This window comes from Pteropus alecto, unplaced genomic scaffold (genome assembly GCF_000325575.1).
Source record: "Pteropus alecto unplaced genomic scaffold, ASM32557v1 scaffold155, whole genome shotgun sequence".
NCBI lineage: Eukaryota > Metazoa > Chordata > Mammalia > Chiroptera > Pteropodidae > Pteropus > Pteropus alecto.
This window is the reverse complement of record NW_006438113.1, coordinates 12,429,245-12,447,275: the sequence shown is the minus strand read 5'-3', so window position 1 is coordinate 12,447,275 and position 18,031 is coordinate 12,429,245. Positions and strand designations below refer to the sequence as shown.

The following is an 18,031-nucleotide window of genomic DNA, read 5'->3' as shown; positions in this document are numbered from 1 at the left end:
GCTGCTATAAACTCTTCCAACCTGCTGATGTGACCCAGAGCATGGACCTCTGTTTTCCTATTTTTCCAAAGCAATTTGAACTAGAAACCAAACTCTAGATGAAGTGAAGAGAGGTGGGAGAGAGAGGGAAGGGCAGGCTGCCAGCATCCATAGAAGCAGATGTAGGTTCTTGCCGTCTCTGTGGATGTATGATTACCCAATTATCCAGACCCTTCTTTCCCCTCCATTAGGGAGGTAACTCAGATCTGGCTGGAAATCACTCACCTCCCACTGAATTCCCCAGGAGGTACTGGGAAGTGATCGGAAATCTTCCAACATTCTGTACCTCTCAGCCAGCTCGTGATTTCATCAGTGAAGTAAAGCTGAGAGGAGATAGGGGATGAGGGCTCTGGTCCAAGGAGCAACCAAGGTGAGGCACATGGGGAAGTGGAGGTCAGCATCGCCTTATTCCTATTCCCCATTGCCCCAGCCTGGGTGTCCATCCTGGCTGCTCCTATTTCTAAAAGGCTCTTTGTGGTTCTGTTGCATAGCAGGGGTTAAGCATCCACCCAAAGCAATGTCAGCACAGCTGGTACCTGGGATCCCTGGTGCCTGGGTGAGCGCCTTTGCACCTTTATCCCATCCCCACCCTACCCCCCTGCTTCCTGGCAGTGGGCAGGGGTCCGACTGCAAGACCTCTGTTGTCTCACAGCTTCAGCTCACATTTCTAGGGTTCCTCCCCCAAAATTAGGCTCTCCAGGAAAATATCTGTTGACTTCAAAGCAAAGCCTCTCTGGAAAGGAAGCCAGGGGGAGCAGGGCAGCCCCATCTGTGCTTTTTCCCATTAATTTCTCCCCAGTTGCCTTCGCTGAGGCTCTTATTATGAGAATGATGATTATGAGGATTTTTCTGTGCGTGGCTGCATCCCGTGGTGTGATTCCCTACAGCCTGCTAAGCTCCAACCTCCCTGAGGACCAGAGGGTGTCCTCCGCAGGATTCAGACACCTCCTAATTTAGTCTCATCTGTAAATCTAATTAGCATGCTATTTACACCAGGCCCCAGAAGCACCATCGGGGTGTGAAGTAGGCAGAGCCCATCTGGCAGCTGTAGTGCCAGGGTCCATTCCTCACCCCGTCCCTGCCCCAGTGACTGTGGCTGGGGCCCCTTGGCCACAGTACTAGATTTGTGGCATCATTCCCTTTTTACCCAGCTCCCTGGCAGTAGTCTCCTTCCCCACACTCACCACCACTCACGCTGACGAGCAGGACTGGCACCGACGGAAAGTAGGAGGAATCATTTTATTCCGAGAGTCATGCTCCCTAAAAGCTGCTGGTCTTCCTGAAGACTCCCACTGGGAGCAGAAGCAGAACTAACAAACTTCATCCACTATCTCTCTTCCTCTCTCTCTTGGCTATTTCATGCCCACTACGGTGCCCCTTCACCATGGGTACTGGTGAGTCCAGTCTCACCCTCCCACACTTCCTTGTCTGCCCCATCTGCCACCTCCCACTGAGGCCCTGACAGCAATCGATGGTGTATCTTCTTTGTCCTCCTGTCTCAAAGGGTAGGGCTAAGCACAGCTCAACTGGGAGTTGTGCCTGATTGTCTCACTCCATCACTATGAGCAAGGGCTGTGAAACATCCTAATCAACAAGTAACAGGGACTGAAGCATCCTGCTGGGCAGCTGTGATAAAAGTGGGTCACCCAAAAGGGCACGGAGCCTACTCCCCAGAGCCAGCACCCAGCCCCGCTCTCCTGGGCTCCTGCTGACTCTGTCGCCTGGAAGGGAATGTTGGTGCAGGGATGTGGTGGGAGGGGACAGGAGGCCTTTCACGGCAAGGTAAGTTTTCATGGCTGTGTTGTCACTCTGTCCGTGAAGGCATAGGGCAGACCCTTCTTCCTCTCCAGGCCTCAGTTTCTCCATTTGTTACTGTCTGTTTTTTGAGAGTGAGAAGGAGTTTTCAAAGTCCAGGTTGTCACGCATTTACATCCTGGATTAGATGGAACAGAGCATGTTTTCCTCTCCCTCGTCCTGACATGTGCCCTGAGTCATGTGTCAACAGGCAGATAGCTCTGCTTTTCTTGCATGAGCAAAACTAGGCTCAGAGAGCAACCTTCTCAAAAAAGTCACAGAGCAGAGCAAAAGACACACAATGGCTAGGGAAGCGTGCAGGGTAGTGGGTGCCCACAGGCCTGAGGCAGGAAAAAGTAAGAGATACCCAAGAGGGACTCTCACATTGAGCAGAAGGTCGAAATTGATTCATTAGTTCATTTGTTTCATAAATACTAGTTGAGCACCTACTGTTATGCAGGATGTGATTCTAGGTACTATTCATAAGTGAACACAACAGCCAAAGTCCAGCCCTTAGGCAGCTTATGTTCCCGTGGTGAAAGACTAAAGAAACAAACAAGCAAATATGTATCATGTCAAGTGGTGATGAGAGCCATGGAGAAAAATAAAGCAGGGCAAGGGGTTTAAGGAATTTCTGGGAAGGGGGAGGGGGTCAGAGGGGCCTCTCTGATAAGATGACGTTGGAAGAGGGACCCCAGTGAAATGAAGGGTGAGCCATGTGGATATTTAGAGGGAGAGCTTTTCAGGCAGAGGGGACAAGCACAGTGACTCGGAGGCGAGAATGTGCCTGCACGTTGAGAAGGAGCAAAGAGGTCTGTGGGCTAGGACAGCAGGTCAGACGGGCTGGGCGTTGTCAGGGCTTAGCTTTCACTAGAGTGAAGCAGGAAGCTACCTGAGGGTGGTGAGCAGGGAGCGAGTGGTTTGATCTGATTGACTTTTCAAAAAGACGCTCTGTGAAAACCACCAAAATGCCCATCAGCTGATGAGTGCATAAACAAAATGTAGCATCTCGGTACAGTGGAGTACTATGCACCCATTACAGTAAGGAAGTTCCGGTACGTGTTACTACACTGATGGACCTAGAAAACATTATGCTCAGTGAAAGAAGCCAGATACAAAAGGCCACACAGTGTATGATTCCATTTATATGAAATGTCCAGAACAGGCCAATCCACACAGACAGGAAGCAGATGAGTGGTCGCAGGGGCTGCGGGAGGCAGATGAGGTGTGACTGCTCGTGGTAAGGGGGTTTCCTTTTAGGGTGATAAAAATGTTTTGGGACTAGATAGGTGGTAATTGTACAATATCATGAATGTACTAAAACCCACTGAATTCTGTGCTTTAAGATGGTTAAAACAGTGAATTCTATCTCCAAAACAATTTTTTTAAATGACACTCTGGCTGCTCAAGGTGAATAAACAATACAAGGAAAGACCGTTACTAGGAGGCGAGAACAGTAATCGGAGGTGCTGTGGAGGAGCGAGAAGTGGTCAGCTCCCTGGACCTGTTCTGAAGGGAAAGTCAATAGGATTTGCAGATGTGTTGGGGTTGGGGGTTGAGAATGACTACATAGGCGTTTGATGCGAACAGTTAGAAAAATGGAGTTCTTCCTGAATGGTGAAGCGGTAGATTTCACCAATGGTGAGGGTAAGGTGGAATCTGAAGATTAGCTTTCAGCATATTTGTGTGACATGCTTGTTAGACATCTCAATGGAAATGCCGAAAAGGCAGAGGAAAGGCTGGTAAATGTCCGACAGGCCATTCTGGGGTAGAGGGAGGGGTTCCTCAGTTGTAGTATTTGGTGCTTTCTGCGGTGTAAATGCTGCTACCAGGGCTCATCTCCAGCTATCAATGTGACCTCAGCTGGTTCTCCTAGATCCTAGAAATCTAACAGGAGCCTCTATGAGCCAAGGAGGCGCTGGCCACCACTGTGTGGCTCCTGGCTGGAGATGGAAATGTAAAGCATCACCAGCATCTGGATTGTATTTAAAGCCACAGATCTAGCTGGGTTCACCTGGGACCAGGGTGTGGGTAGAGCACAGAGCGGGGCTAAGGGCCAGAGCAGCCCCAGGGCTCCCCAGGGTTCTTGTGAGGGAAGATGAGGATGGACCAGCAAAGACACTGACAAGCAGCCACACCTGAGGGAAGAGAGGACCAAAAGGGAGCACTAAGGGTTAGGGGAATGATTGCGGCAGTTGGGGGAGGGGGCGCCTAGCAGGTGAAGAGGCAGAACTCAGGAGGAGGAGGAGGAGAAGGAGGAGGAGGCAGCCTGCCCTAACTTCCAGCACTAGTCAAGGGTTTGTGTGTAAATCTGTGTTTACTTTTATGTTTTCAGCATAATGACTCTTAATTGCCCTCATTAGGCAATGTCCAAATCCGACAACATTTTCAGAGCAGACCTACCAGGGATTTTTTTCTTTCTTTTATTACTCCACTTGACCTCTTCTCTTGCCTGCCTTAAAGCCCTCTGCTGGCACACGGATGGCTCAGCCCTGAGAAGGAAGCAGGACACCCCTCAGCTCCGCACGCCCCGTAGATGTGCTAACTCATCCCATAGGGATGGGACTGTGCTTAGGTAAGCAGACCACTAAGGTGAAGTGAATCGGGATCTCAAAGGCATTATCCAGGTGAAAGCAGCTAGTCTCAAAGACTGCATTCTGCGAGATTCCATGATTCCCGAAAAGACAAAACTATAGTGATGGAGGACTAGTCAGTGATGACCAGGGGTTGGGGTAGCAGAAGGGTGAGTGTAAAGCAGAGGTTCCCCAACCCCCGGACCACACAGCAGAAGGTAAGCAGCAGGCAAGCAAGGGAAGCTTCATCTGTATTTGCGGCCACTACCCATGCTAGCATCACCGCCTCGGCTCCACCTCAGATCATCAGGCATTAGATTCTCACAGGAGCATTCGTCCCTAGTGCCAAAAAGGTTGGAGACCGCTGCTGTAAAGGGATAGCACTAGAAGTTCTTGGGGTGGTGGGACTGTTCTGTATCCTAGTTGGGATGGCAGTAACATAACTATTCATGTGTTAAAATTCATAGAACCGTACACCCTAAAATGCCTATTTCACTGATAATTATAGAAATTATCAATTATTGAAGACCTCTCCACTAATCCACCCTCCCCCCCGCAAAAAAAGATGAAGTAAAAAGGTACCAGCATAAATAGCACCACTGACAGACTTTTAGACTCAGCACCATCCTTCTCTCACTGTCATTTAATTCGGCAAGCATATAATATACACCCTCCTATAAAGCCAGAAAGATAGGCTGGAGGGCCTTGAGCACCATAATGAGTTTGAACCTAATTCCGTAGGCAGTTGGGAGCCATTGATAGTTCTTGAGCATGAGTGATCCTCAGCTGGGCTTTAAATTGATTCATCTGGACACCAGGAGAATGGGGACAGTGACCAAGGGTGATGGCAGACAGTACGAATGGGCAGAGACTGAATTTGGGGTGTGTGGGAATGGCAGGGGTTGAAATGAGGCTAGACTTAGAAATCCCGGTGATGGGCATGCCAGGAGCTCAAAAGGACAGGTTAGGAGGAGAAGAAGATGGGAACTACCATCATCTGACACCAGTCTGCTGGGCAGCGGCCCGGCCTTCCTCCTTTTATCTTTACCTAAACTTAGTTCCCCATCTGAGTGCTCGCCACCCGCCCCTGCATACTCTCTGTTACTTTATTTTTCTCTGTCAGTTTCTCTTTGAATCTAATCATCTCTCTTGCCCCCTTTCCCACCCTTCCTCCTGTCTCTATCTGCAAATGTATCCCCCATACATTTGCAGATAAACACACATATAGCCCATTCATTCATGCATTTATTCCTTTGTCCATTCAATCATAGTTATTGTGTAGCCAACACATATGTGCCTTGGAAGGTGTCAAGTGTGTCAAGAAGGAGGACCTCTTTGCAGGCCTGGGCAGCTGTGCCTGGGTTTGACTCTGGGACATCCAGAGGCAGCTAAGTAACATGTGGGGTTATCACCAGGTGTGGTCACCCATCTGCCTAGAACCCAGCATCCTGTCCCAACCCAGGACCTATTTCTTAAGGCATTGTGGTGTCTTTGTTCACAGGATAAGGGACTCAAGGCCAGGCAGCTCCTCCTGGCAGAGGGTTAAGAAGGGGAGGGAGATAAAAATCACCCATTCCCTTTTGGCTCTCAGGATGCCAAGATTCCCAGGTTCACAGCCTCTAAATAATCATGAGCTCTGTCCTCCAGGCCTCCTAAAGGCAGTGGGATCCCTCATTTTGAAAGGCAGCCCAGAGAGGGCAGTTTACCTGAGGTCACAAAGCATGTCAGGTCTGGGGGTCTCTCCTCCTCTCCCACCCCCTCTAGCCCTCGCAGCCCCCTCTCTGTGACCCAGAGGCACGGGGAAGATGGTCTTGCTATTGAAGAGGCAGAGGAATACAAAGTGGTAGGATTAGCAGCAGGCAGTTCTCTTCCTGATTTTCATAAGGCAGTTAGATTTCTTTGCCTGGCCACACATTTCTCTCTCTGTGGGAACAGGGAAATAGTATTAGCATTGTAAGTAGACAGAGTCAGGCAGCTGCTGAGTGCAAGGCCCAGCTCCCAGCTCCTCTGTTTGAGGACCCTAGAGGTCCTGGCCAGAAAGCAGAGGGCTGAATGGCCCCTGGGCCAGCCATCCAGGCTCTTCTTCATTCTGCAGTGGCCCTGCCCCTCAGGTCTTGTGATCCTCCCCAGAGGGAGGGGCAGGACAATTCTAGCCTTGGGGCAGACTGGGATGCAAACCCTTTTTCCTGCATTTTGGACTATCCTTCCTATACCTCTGAGAACACTAATCCCACTTTAGCCCCCTGCCCCAACCCCAGCCAAAACTCCAGTGCAAAATATGCCAGTAGAGTTAGAGAGGGGGGTTGAAACAGGTGTGGGAATGAGGTACAAGCTGGCAAATTCTGATTAGAAAGGCAGACTTTAAAGTTAGAAAAGTGGCCACCTGTGTTGGGAGGTGTGCCCAGGTTGTATCGTGGGGATACAAGGAAAGAACTGTTAAGCTTTCCACTTGGGGTAGGTGCCTTTCAAAGAGGGACTCATGCAGGAGGGAGGGAGAGAAGGAAGAGAGAGCCATGGCTTCACTTCCTTGGAATCTTGCAGTATGGCAGAGGAACATGTCCTGCAATTAAGAGCTCAGGCCTTATAAATCCTACGTGGCCTCCTCGTCCTCTGTATGAATTACCAGTCCAGGTGGCCGTGACAGCATCCTCTGTATGTGTGGGCCTTGAAAGGTCCCTGTGATCCCTGGGCCTTCCGCATAAAGCTTGCCCTTTGGCCATGCCCACAGACACTATCAAAGGGAGCCTAGCCCTCCTGGCCAGTCCCCCTAAAGCTACCTCATTTCCATAAGTACTCACCCAGCTGATTGCTCTGCTCCGTAAAGGTCTGGGGCAGAGAAATGAGGTCAGAGTGGCCAATTCCAACTCTGGGGATGGGAACAGTTAGCTTTGCTGTATCTGGTGGACACAGGTGACACCTCTGACCGCCCCCCCGAGATGGGACCCACCCAGACAGTGGCTACTAGAGCTGAGTAAGAGCCACTGGTCAGCTGTGCGCCCGTTCTCACTGGTAAAGACTAACTCCTGTGTGAGAGCTGCATGGGGGCTTGAGCCTCTGAGGTCAGGACAGCCTTTGGGGAGCACTTGTAGGTCACGGGCTGGTGTGGTTGGAACTAGATGCTTACAACCTTTTGTTTTCCACACCAAGCGCATCACCTTCGTGGGCAGTGGTGCCAACTGACCCCTACTGGGCTGTCAGACATGGCTGGTGGAGGTGGGGACCAACTCTTGTGGTTTGCCTGAGACTACCCGGGTTTGAGCATTTTAAGTTCCAGGTCCTGGGAACCCTCTCAATTCCAGACAAACTGGGACAGCTGGTGCCCCGTCATCTCTGACTCTGGCCTGAGAGGTGACCCACTCCCAGGGTAGAGAAACTGAGCCTCTGAGCCAGACAAGCTTGGAATGTGAAGGAGAAAGATAGCGTGGCTGAGCTACCACCATGTGACATGGCCTTTGCTTGGTTCCTGGACTTGGGACTCTACCCAGGTAAAAGGGAGGGGGGAGTCAAGGAGATAGACAGGTGGTCAGGCGTAGCTGGCCTTATGAAGTGTCAGATTCCCATAGTGAACTGGGGCGGTGGGCTTCAAATTAGAAAAAACAGAATTCGAAAGCACCTGTCCCTCATTTACATTAATGCAAGTACCTAATGCACATTATGATTCGTTTTCTGGAAGAGCTGGAGCTGGCTGCAGGGCCAATGGACAAGATCCCTCCTGCGGGAGGGAGGGGAGGGGCGCACGTGCAGGTGAGGAGCACCTGCCCACCTCTCACCCTCTTCTATAGACACATCTTCTATACTCACGTTCCTGCGATGAAATTGACAGCTCCCTAGTAGTTTTTCCCCAAAGTGCCAGCTGCCAATCGGATTGAATTAGATTTCACAAGGGTTTTTGCAATACATGGAATTCACCAGCAAATTACTCTTAAAGAGGGAAAATCAATCATTTGGAGCAGAGATAAGCTGAAGGCAAGGCAGCCTGGGATTGATCCCGTCTGTGCAGGCGTGTGTGGAATCCGGCAGATAACCTGGGAGAGAGGAGGGGGAGTCTGGCAGAGAGGGATGGAGGAGGGGGAGAGAAGGCAGGAAACGGGGAAACAGAGGAAGGGTGACAGAGGAGGAGGAGAGAGGGGAAAAGAGATGGCGGTCGATGTAAAGGAAAGAAGGAACAAAGGGGAAATGGAAAAGAGAAAGGGGAGCGGGGAAAGAAGGGAAGAAAGAGCAAGGAGGAGGATAGAAGAAGGAAAGATCGGAGAGAGGAAAGAGAGGAGAGGAAATAAGGGAAAAAATAAACAGGCGAAAGGAGGAAGAGAGAAGGCAACAGAGAGAGGAGCGAACTGGGTTCCAGGCCTCAGGCCCATGCTGCTCGGGACCCACACCACGGAGGAGCCTGGGAAGGGGGTGTGGGTGGGCCGAGAGCCTGACCTGAGGGCAGCTTCCTTCACCCTGAGGCAGGCCTGAGAGGTGGCCCACTCCTGGGGTGGAGGAACTGAGGCTCTGGTAACCAGACAAGCCTGGAATGCAGAAGAGAAAGAGACTGGCAGGGCGATGCCAGCTGTGTGACATGGGCTTTGCTGGGTCCCTGGAATTGGGACTCTGTGCCTAAGAACAGAGGAGATGGGAGGAACGGGAGGAGACCGAAGGTTGTCCCTCACCCAGGAATTGCCAGGGAGGTGCCAGCATCAGTTCTCCTGGACTCTGAAACTTGGGAGGTCCCTGGGGGTTGAAGCAGGTTTCAGGGGCTGACCGCTGCAGGTCCCCTTCCCATCATCCCTGGATTCCAACTTCACAGTGGGCAGCCTGGTCAGTGGGCCTGAGACAGCTGTCCCGGAGAGGCAAGGCCAGAGAATCGCGGTCCCCCCGCCCCCAGATGTGGGGGTCCGGAGGGGAAAGCAGCCAGCTTTGAGGTGAAGGAGTGAGGAGAGTCTGGCCTCCTGCCAATGTTCACTTTGACGTGTCTGTTTGGGGTTAATTAAGTAAAGGATGGACAAAGGAGTGATAAAGAATCTTCAGTGGTCTTTGATTTTCTGCCACTCAAGAGCATGGATTAGACCAACAGAGCACAGTGGAAGAGGGAGAAAGACCTAGAGCCCCTGCCCAGGATGTGGGGTCCCCTCATCCCTGCACACATCCAAACTTTTGCCCAACTCTGCTTGCCCCTCTCGTTCCTGGCCGAGGGCTAGAAATCATCCCTTCCCCAGGGGCACCTCCTCCCCTTCTCCCTCCCTTCTAGGACATCAATAATAACTCTCCTTTATTGAGCACTTACTCCGTCCCAGGCACTTTACCAAGATTTTGCAGCTCACCCACAAGAGCTCTATCAGATATCCTTCACCCTGTTTTGCAGCTGAGGAAATTGAGGCTCAAGGAGGTAAAATCATTTGTGCCAAATCGCACAGTCTAAAAGCACAGTGCCCAAATCTGGAGTCAGGCTTAACTCCAAAGGTTATGCTTTCAGCCACCACCGAAGCTTAGGGCTTCGCATGCTGGCTGGCAGCACTGGTCACAGGGCTCTTCCCTGGCAAGCTTGAGTTCTGCACAGGTCTTCTGTGAGCGTGACACTGACCCTAGGGACCTAACTCTGGACTCCGGGTCCCCAGCCTTGGATAAGGGTGTCCCACCAGCCCACAGAGCTCCCTGGGTGCCTCACAGGGTCCCTGGCCCATCTCTGTCTTGATTTATAACTCTGCAGACTGTCTTGGTCCTTGCCACCCTTCCCTAGTCCACCCTGCATTTGCATGACGCTGGTCTTTCCTCTTGTTGAAAGGATTTAAGGTCCCCTCCAGAGCACACTGTAGTTCACGGGGTGAATTGAGGACTCCCTAGCATTTGGGGTACAAAAGAAAAAGGCACACAAGGCTCCCGCCATTGGGGAGCCTCCTGTCTTAGGTAAGAAAACATAACTCAGGTGTCACCAACAAAACATGGTGGGCAAAGAGGCAACACTGCTTCTTAATCCTGTGGGTAAGTCTCATTTTCCCCACTTCACAGATGAAGAAACTGAGGTTCCAAGAGTAGAAGTGAGTTGCCCAAGGTCACACAGCTAGGAAATAACAATGCCTGTTCCCCAACCCTGAACCCTACTCTCCCACTGCATCACACCACTAAGTCACCAACCCAGCTACTACCCAGAATGAATTTGGGGAGAGATGAGCATCTCTACCAGGCAAACTGGTGCCACCATCAGCGTGGAGGTACCTTGAGGTGGGGAGACCAGGAAAGAGCTAGAGGGACGAAGGAAGGATGCATCTGCAGTCCTCGAGTCCAAGGAAGGAGTCTGGGGCATGGGCCAGGCCTTTCTCCCTTTGGGTGACCAGGTCATCTGCAGAGGGAAGTGCTGGTGTCCAGAGCTGGCGGGTGATGACAGAAGCCATATTCAGAAGTCAGGCCAGGCTCAGAGAATCCAGGACACCCCCATGCAAGCCCACCATGGGGGCCAACCAGAATGTGCACCTACAAGAGGAGGGAAAGTGCCCTGTGTGAATCCCACCCTGGGTCCTCTCAGGGTTGGTGTAAACATTCAAAGAACAGATGCACACAATAAACTCTCAATAAATAGTTGAAAAACAACACTGGGTCAGTTCACAGAGCCACAGAGATGGTCACTGCAGAGAGACGAGGAGTGTCCTTTCTAGGCAATGCCTGCTCTGACCGCTCTCAAGGCCACCCCTCCACTTCTAGCAGCAGGGGACAAGGTTTGGGGGAGTTGAGGGGCTGCAGCCCCTTCTGGCAGCAGCTGATAACGCTGGGGCTGTCGTGCTGCCCTCCGCGGGGGGGCTGCAAGACTTCAGTCGCCTGGAACAAAGCACGGCTTGCTGCATGGGGTGGAAACCAGGGGGATCAAGAAGTGTCCTTTCCTCTCCTGAAAAATAAAGCCGACCGTTGCAGCCCCACAGACAGCCTCTGGCTCCCCAGCCCGGTGAGCGCAGAGCGGAGCGCGGAGCTACAGCTAGTCTCCAGCACCTGCGGCAGCCGCTATCAGCCTTCTCATCGCCTCTCCCAGCTGGAACAGAATTTAATCCACCAGGCTCCTCTCCACACACCCTGGGACTCCTTTTGATGTTCCTCTTTATCTCCCTTCCCAACAAAATTGCCCCTCAACAGCTCCAAGAGCGCCTCCTGCCTCTCCCGGCCTCCCTCCCTCCTCCCTCCCTCCTAGCCCCACCAAGCAGCCCCCTGTGGGGCCTGGCAGTGAGCAAGGACATAAGGAGGCTCCGCCCAGAGCGGAGAGGAGTGGGGTTGCACCCTCCGCCAGCTCCGGCTTCCCTGCCCTTGGCCTCTGTTCCCTGACCTTGGGAGAGGGCTTATCCCTGTGGGCCTTGCTCCTGCCCTTTGGAGAGTCGGGAGGGGAGGGGTCCATCAGTGCTCTGGCCCTGGGCCTGCATTTGGAGCAGCGTTGTGCAGTGGGAGGGGCACTCGAGGCCGGGAGAGCAGGGTGATCAAGAGCTTCGAGACTGCAGGAGTCAGAACAGAAGTCAACTCCTTCAGTGGCAGCTGTGCGCGTGATACTCTCTGGGCTCAGTCGCCTTCTTCGTAAAGGAGGTGGCCCGTTGCTAATGTCACTGGGCTGTTGTTAAGATTGTGGTTAAGGTATGTGAACACAGAGTTGGAGCTCGATAAATGGAAGCAGCTTTTATACGAGGATCCTGAGAACTGCGTGAATATCACTCCCACACATCGGCAAGGCCGGCAATCACAAGCCGAGTCCCAGCAGGAACTGGCCCTCTGGGCAGGTTCTGAAAGGGGCATTCGAGGGGGCTTAGCCAAAAGGTGGCCCTAGAGTCTCAGGACAGTCATGTGAAGGGGTCCTGACAACTTCATTGTCAGACCTGAGTGAACTCCAGCTGCTAGCAGACGATCAAGGAAAAGGAAGCAGACCTCATCCATTGAGACCCAGAGACCTGGCCTGAAGGGGCCAGAAAGCCACAGCGGGCAGGAAACCCAGTGCTCCTTCCTGGCCAGGTACACAAGCTGAATCTACACTGAGCTCAGCACCACCTTCCCGGTCACTGCCTCTGTCCCTCACTCTCTGCCTGTACACTGTGGTCACAGCTCCAGCCTCCAGCCCAGCAAGGTTTTAACTCAGCTTTCTTTCTCTAGCTGCTGCTCATCCACTGTATCTCCCTGATTGATTTTTCTGCACGTTCTCAGACTTGCTTCTTCCCTTGCCTTGCTCCCCCCTGATGATTCTCAAACATCAGCGTGCAGGGGAACACCGGGAGGGCTTGTTAAAACAGTGCTGGGCCCCACCCCTACAGTTTCTGATTCAGTAGATCTGGGCGAGGCCCCAAAATTTGCATTTCTAATGAGTTCCTAGGTGATGCCACTGGTCCCTGTACCACACTGTCCTAGTAGTTCTTATCCTTGGATGCACATTAGAAAGAATAACATGGAGAGCCTTAGGAAATTCTTATGTCTGGTCTCTTTGCCTCTCCCCCAACCCACAAGTCTGATTTCCCTGGTCTGGGATGCAGCCTAGGCATGGGAATATTTTAAAAACGCCCCAGGCGATTTTGATATGTGGCTGGGTGGAAAGCTACCATTCTGCCTCTCCCCTGCTGGCCTCTCTGTACCCCTTTGGGTCTGATGTCTTCCCAACCTTGGCTGTGCAAAATGGTACCCTAGGTAAAGTAGAAAAAAAAAAATGCAGCTGCCTGGGCCCTACCCACAAGAGCTTCTGACACAGTGGCCCTGGGCACCTGTTTCATGTTAGAGTCCCTCTGGCAATTCTGATGTGCAGCCAGACGAGGAGGGCTGTCCTGGCGTGACCCACACATGGCTGCCAGGTTTCCCCTTCCCTTTTTGACCTCAGCGTTCCTGTGCTCCAGAGAGTGGAGTGGCTCTCCATTGCTCATGGAAAAAATGCCAAAGCCCTCGAGATGGTGCTCCTGGTGGGACTCAGGAGACCCGCAGAGCCTCCCACTGCCCCACACTGTCCCAGCAATCTAGCCAGCTTCGCTACATGGACCCATGCAAATCGGCTCCATTGTCTGCTTTATCGTTAATTATTCATTCCTGGCTCATGCCTTTGCTTAGGCCAGTGGTTCTCAGATGGTGGTCTCAGACTAGCCACGCATAGGCATCATCACCTGGACCTTGTTAGAAATCCAAATTCATAGGCCCCAACCCAGACTTACTGAATCAAGTAGTCCTGGGGCAGGGCAGCAATCTAGTTAACAATGCCTCCAGGTGATTCTGATTGAGCTAAGGACTGAGAACATACTTAAAGCCACTTCTTCCACCTGGTATCCTTTCTCTGCGAGTCCATTTTCCTTTCCTTTATTTCTAACTCAGTTCAGAACTGCCCTTCTCTAGGCAGCCTCCCCTGCTTGGGCTCACCCGCTGGCGTTCTCTTAGATTCGGCCCTAATGTGCTAAGCGTTATCATCCCAGTTTTCTTTGGTAACTCATTGTGCACTGGAGCTGCAGTTGGGGGATGCTCACATCAGACCCTGACTCCACCTCCTTTGGCCTGGAAGGCACCCCAGCCTGGCAGCTTGTCCTTGCTCTGCCACCAGCCACCTGTGCAGCCTTGGGTGGCTCATTCAACCTCTCTGAATTCCATTTCCTCTGGAAGGACTTCCAAGCTCCAGCATTCCTTTGTCTCCACACTATGCTCCATGAGAAGAGGAGACACAGAGTAATGGGTGAGGAAAAGCTGCTGAAGCCTTATTCCTGAGTACCTACTATGTGCCTGCTCCCATACAGGTTTACACTCCTGAGGCTTACATAGTTTGTGGCCTCAGGGGGCTCCCTTAAAGACATAGCTTTACTTGAAAAATCTGACCTAGAGCAATGTGCATAGTGTGCTTCTGTTTGTGTCAAAAAGGGAAGGCTTGGGTACGTAATGCTCACGTATGTGTGGTTTCCTGGGGAGAGAGACCCAAGGAGGGGAATGGTACTTGCCTCTGGGGAAGGCTCTTGAGCAGCTGGGGCAACGGGGGAAGGAAGATGGTCATGTGCCTTTTACACTTTTGAATTATGTGAATATTTTCTATGTCTGTGTTATCAGGTCTTTAACATTTTCTACATAAGGACTATTAAAACATGACGATGTTCGGGGTCATTCCCTGCAGGGGTTGTGTCTAGGCTCCTGGGAGTAGAACACAGGAACATGGCCCTTCCTCCCCCAGGTTCCCACCCCCTTCTCACCCCCTTGGGTGAAGACTGAGTGAGCTCAGGGACACAGGAGCCCTGGGCCCACCTCCCACTTCGTGCCCTTGTACCTCTTCCTCTGTGTCCCTCCCCATCCTCTGGGTATGGGGCTGCACAGACATCCCCAGCCCCTGGTGTGCACACACACACCCCTCCTCGCACCCCCAGAGGCTGTGGCCCATCAGAGACAAAGGGGCTGTTCCTCTGGGGCAGGGTGTGCTCCTGGGGTCCGTCTTGGCCCCTCTCCCTTACCCTGACCTTGGATCTCACCATCTCTTCTCTTTGGTTCCTTCCTCCCCTCCATACCTCTCCGGCTCCTTCTCTGTCTCCACATCCTTTGACTGACCGACTCCCACTGATAGAACTTGGTAAGTGAGCCTGGGAAGGGCTGGGGCAGCATGGTGGGCACCGCAGGGAGGGGGCTTCTTAGCGGGTGTTGCTCCATCTGGGCACAGCTCAGCTTGCCTCTACCCTCTCAGGCCTCCAGGTCCTGTGGTGGAGGGGCCCAGGTCCAGGGGAGGGAGAGGTGTTAGTGTCACCTGCTCAGAGCTGTCACACTCCGCCAGCTTTGGCTATTAGTGCCCCTTCGGGCATTTAATTGATCCTCTCCATCTGACGGGTGGATTCCACGCCAGGGAGAACTGGAAACTGCACAGCCCAACAGGCCCAGAGGAGCATTGCCTGCACAATCCGTGGGAGCCGCTCTGGGCTGGGGGCTCTGGAGGCCCTGGAGGCCCTGCTGCTTGCCTGGATGCCAGGGTTGGCAGGAAAGGCTAAGGGAGCTCCCCTCCCATCTCCCCATTCAAACCCACTGAACCAGTGACAGGGCATGGGCTTACTTCCAGGCCCTGAGAAAAGGCTCAATATAGGAAGTGCCCTTGTTTTGATAATTTGTAGTTGTAAATGGAAAAAAAAAAAAACTCAAGAGACTGAGAGGTAAATGTTAACATGCATTCATTCCACAAATATATTTGAATGCCTATGGGATAGCTCCAGGGTGTAAGAATCTAGTGACCTCTTCCTTTGCTGAGGGTGTCATTCCTGGCTGAACTCCTTAGCATCATTTCCAGGCTTCTGGGTTGCTCAGCTGTCCCCCTCTCAGCAGAAACAGGTTCTAGAAGGGAGCCCCTCAATATCCTTGGGCAACCAAGAAGAGAGGCATACTTCCCTTCCCAGCCCCCAGCTCCACAGAAACGTGCATAGATGGGCTGTGTTGGGGACTGGGCCAAGGGTGGGTAATGGAGGACGAACAGGGGCCACTGAGAGCCCAGATCAGTAACCTACGGGGTATCTGCAATAGGGCTCAGGAGAGGCTCTTGACTGGTTGGTTACAAACCACAGGTTACCCGTCTAGGTTGGAGTGTTATTTGGGGGTAATCCTCCCTTTTGTGCAGGAAATTGAAGAGGTTGAATCACTTTCTGAGCAGGCCAGACTCCTGCCGTGTCTCCCATATTCATCAGTGGCTCCGCCTCCTAATCTGGGGACTTAGCTAGCATGGAGACATCACACACACTTTGTGTGAGGATGAGCCAGGCAGCATCTGAGGGCTCCGCAAGCCCTGACCCTGGTTAAGATGATCAGAAACACCTGACCTAGTGTGAGCAACCCCTACCCCCATCACCTGAAACTATGGACTTGAGCTGCTGAGCCTTAGCAGAACCTGTGAAGGGTGTGGTAGCTCTGGCAGTCTGGGATCCAGTGTCCTCCAGGCCACAATGGGCTGGCCACAGTGTGGGGCCACACAGATTTACTTTGCCACTCAGCCAGTGGGATTATTCCCATTCCAAGACAGCGTTCTCCCTGATTCAGAGGGAGGATGGGGAGAAGCAGTGTCCTTCTCTGTCCCTTGTGCCCTCTCCTATCCAGGCTTACATAGACATTTCCTTCTCTCCCCTCTACTTATCATAGACATTTCTCTCTCTCCCCTCTACTTATTATAGACATTTCCTTCTCTCCCCTCTACTCCCTTCTGATCTCTTTCTTCTATCTCCCTGCTGGGTCTTATAGCTGGCAGATCCCTCCCACTTGGGATCTCGAGGACAGTAAAGGAGTAAGAGATGAACCAAACCACCTGCAAGGATGTTGTAGGCATCCAACGGGATGATGAAGGCAAAAAGAGCTGGAGATTTTTAGAGGGCCTAGACATGGGTAGGGGAAGGGTCAGGAGGCTGGGGCCACTGGGGGTTAGAGGTCAGACAGCCCTGCTCCAGCCCCTGCACCTCACCTACCTACCATACCAAAGCAGCTCTGTCCCACCAGCTGCACTCAGGTCCTTGGCCTCCTGCACCCCTGCTGACTGATTTCTCCTCCATTCTTGACCCAGGGCTTGAACAGCATGTTCGAGGTGTACCTGGTGGGAAACAACTCCCACCACTTCATCATCTCCCCCACCTCTGTACAAGGGAAGGCAGACATTCGCATCCGGGTGGCCATCCCTCTGGACTATGAGACCGTGGACCGCTACGACTTTGACGTAAGGCCTCACTCACTGTCTCCTTGGCTGGGTGGTGGGCTTTCAGGTGAGGTAGGGGATCACGCCATCCCATTAAACCCCCCTTCCACTTCTCCCCACCTTTCCTTGTGGATCTGACTCAGAGAAGCCCGCTGAGCTACAGCAGGGGCTGAGGCGAGCCTCCCATTACAAGAAAAAGGAAATGTCCAAGAATTGAGTGGAGTTCTACCAGGCACTGTCACAGCCTCAGAAACCCAGCAGGAACTCTACTGTCCAGCCCCTGCCAGCCCAACCCCCCATCAGCCCCTCCCTCCTAGCAGAACCAATGGCCACCCTGGTCCTATGAGCAATGATGCAGGGATTCACAGTAGTACACACTTGGGATGAGCAGTGACTCACACAGGTGCTCTGGGTTGGGACCAGCAAAGGCCCTGTCCTAGGCAGACTTATGGAGATGAGGGTTCAGGTAGCATGTAGGAGCTCACCCAGGCCCTGCTCTACACACACAGCTCTTTGCCAACGAGAGTGTGCCTGACCATGTGGGCTATGCCAAGGTGAAGATTACCCTCATCAACGAGAATGACAACCGGCCCATCTTCAGCCAGCCACTGTACAACATCAGCTTGTATGAGAACGTCACCGTGGGAACCTCTGTGCTGACAGTCCTGGTGAGTCCCCACTCTCTTGCAGGGCCACCGAGCTTCAGGCCCAACCATGGAGAGGCAGCCAGAGGGATTTTGCCCATGGAGTCTAGGCAGTCACAGAAGGGGGTGTCCCTAACCCTCCAGAGATAGTAGTGTTGGTGTATGAAGGCATCTGGACTCTTCTCAATGGGGCTGTCTTGGCCAGGGCAGCAATGTGGAAAAGGGGCCAGCCTGAGAGAGGATGAGATTGGGCCAAGGACACTTTGGTTTTCTGCCTTGTCCATGAGAGGGACTGCGCCTGGGTGGGCCAGGAGCCCTGGAAGCATTCTCTAGTGGGGACGGGTATCAGCCATCTCTGGGGAGGGTGGCCCTCCATC

General features: G+C 52.6%; 1 protein-coding gene across 1 annotated transcript in view; it reads left to right on the top strand.

Annotated features, from left to right (window-relative positions):
- LOC102896542 (cadherin-23) overlaps positions 1 to 18,031 on the top strand; it is a 320,558-nt gene that overhangs the window by 222,075 nt on the left and 80,452 nt on the right. The window contains exons 12-14 of the mRNA XM_025049321.1: positions 14,920 to 14,925; positions 16,882 to 17,031; positions 17,520 to 17,678. Coding sequence (XP_024905089.1) covers positions 14,920 to 14,925; positions 16,882 to 17,031; positions 17,520 to 17,678 — 315 coding nt within the window. The remainder of the gene's footprint in view (positions 1 to 14,919; positions 14,926 to 16,881; positions 17,032 to 17,519; positions 17,679 to 18,031) is intronic.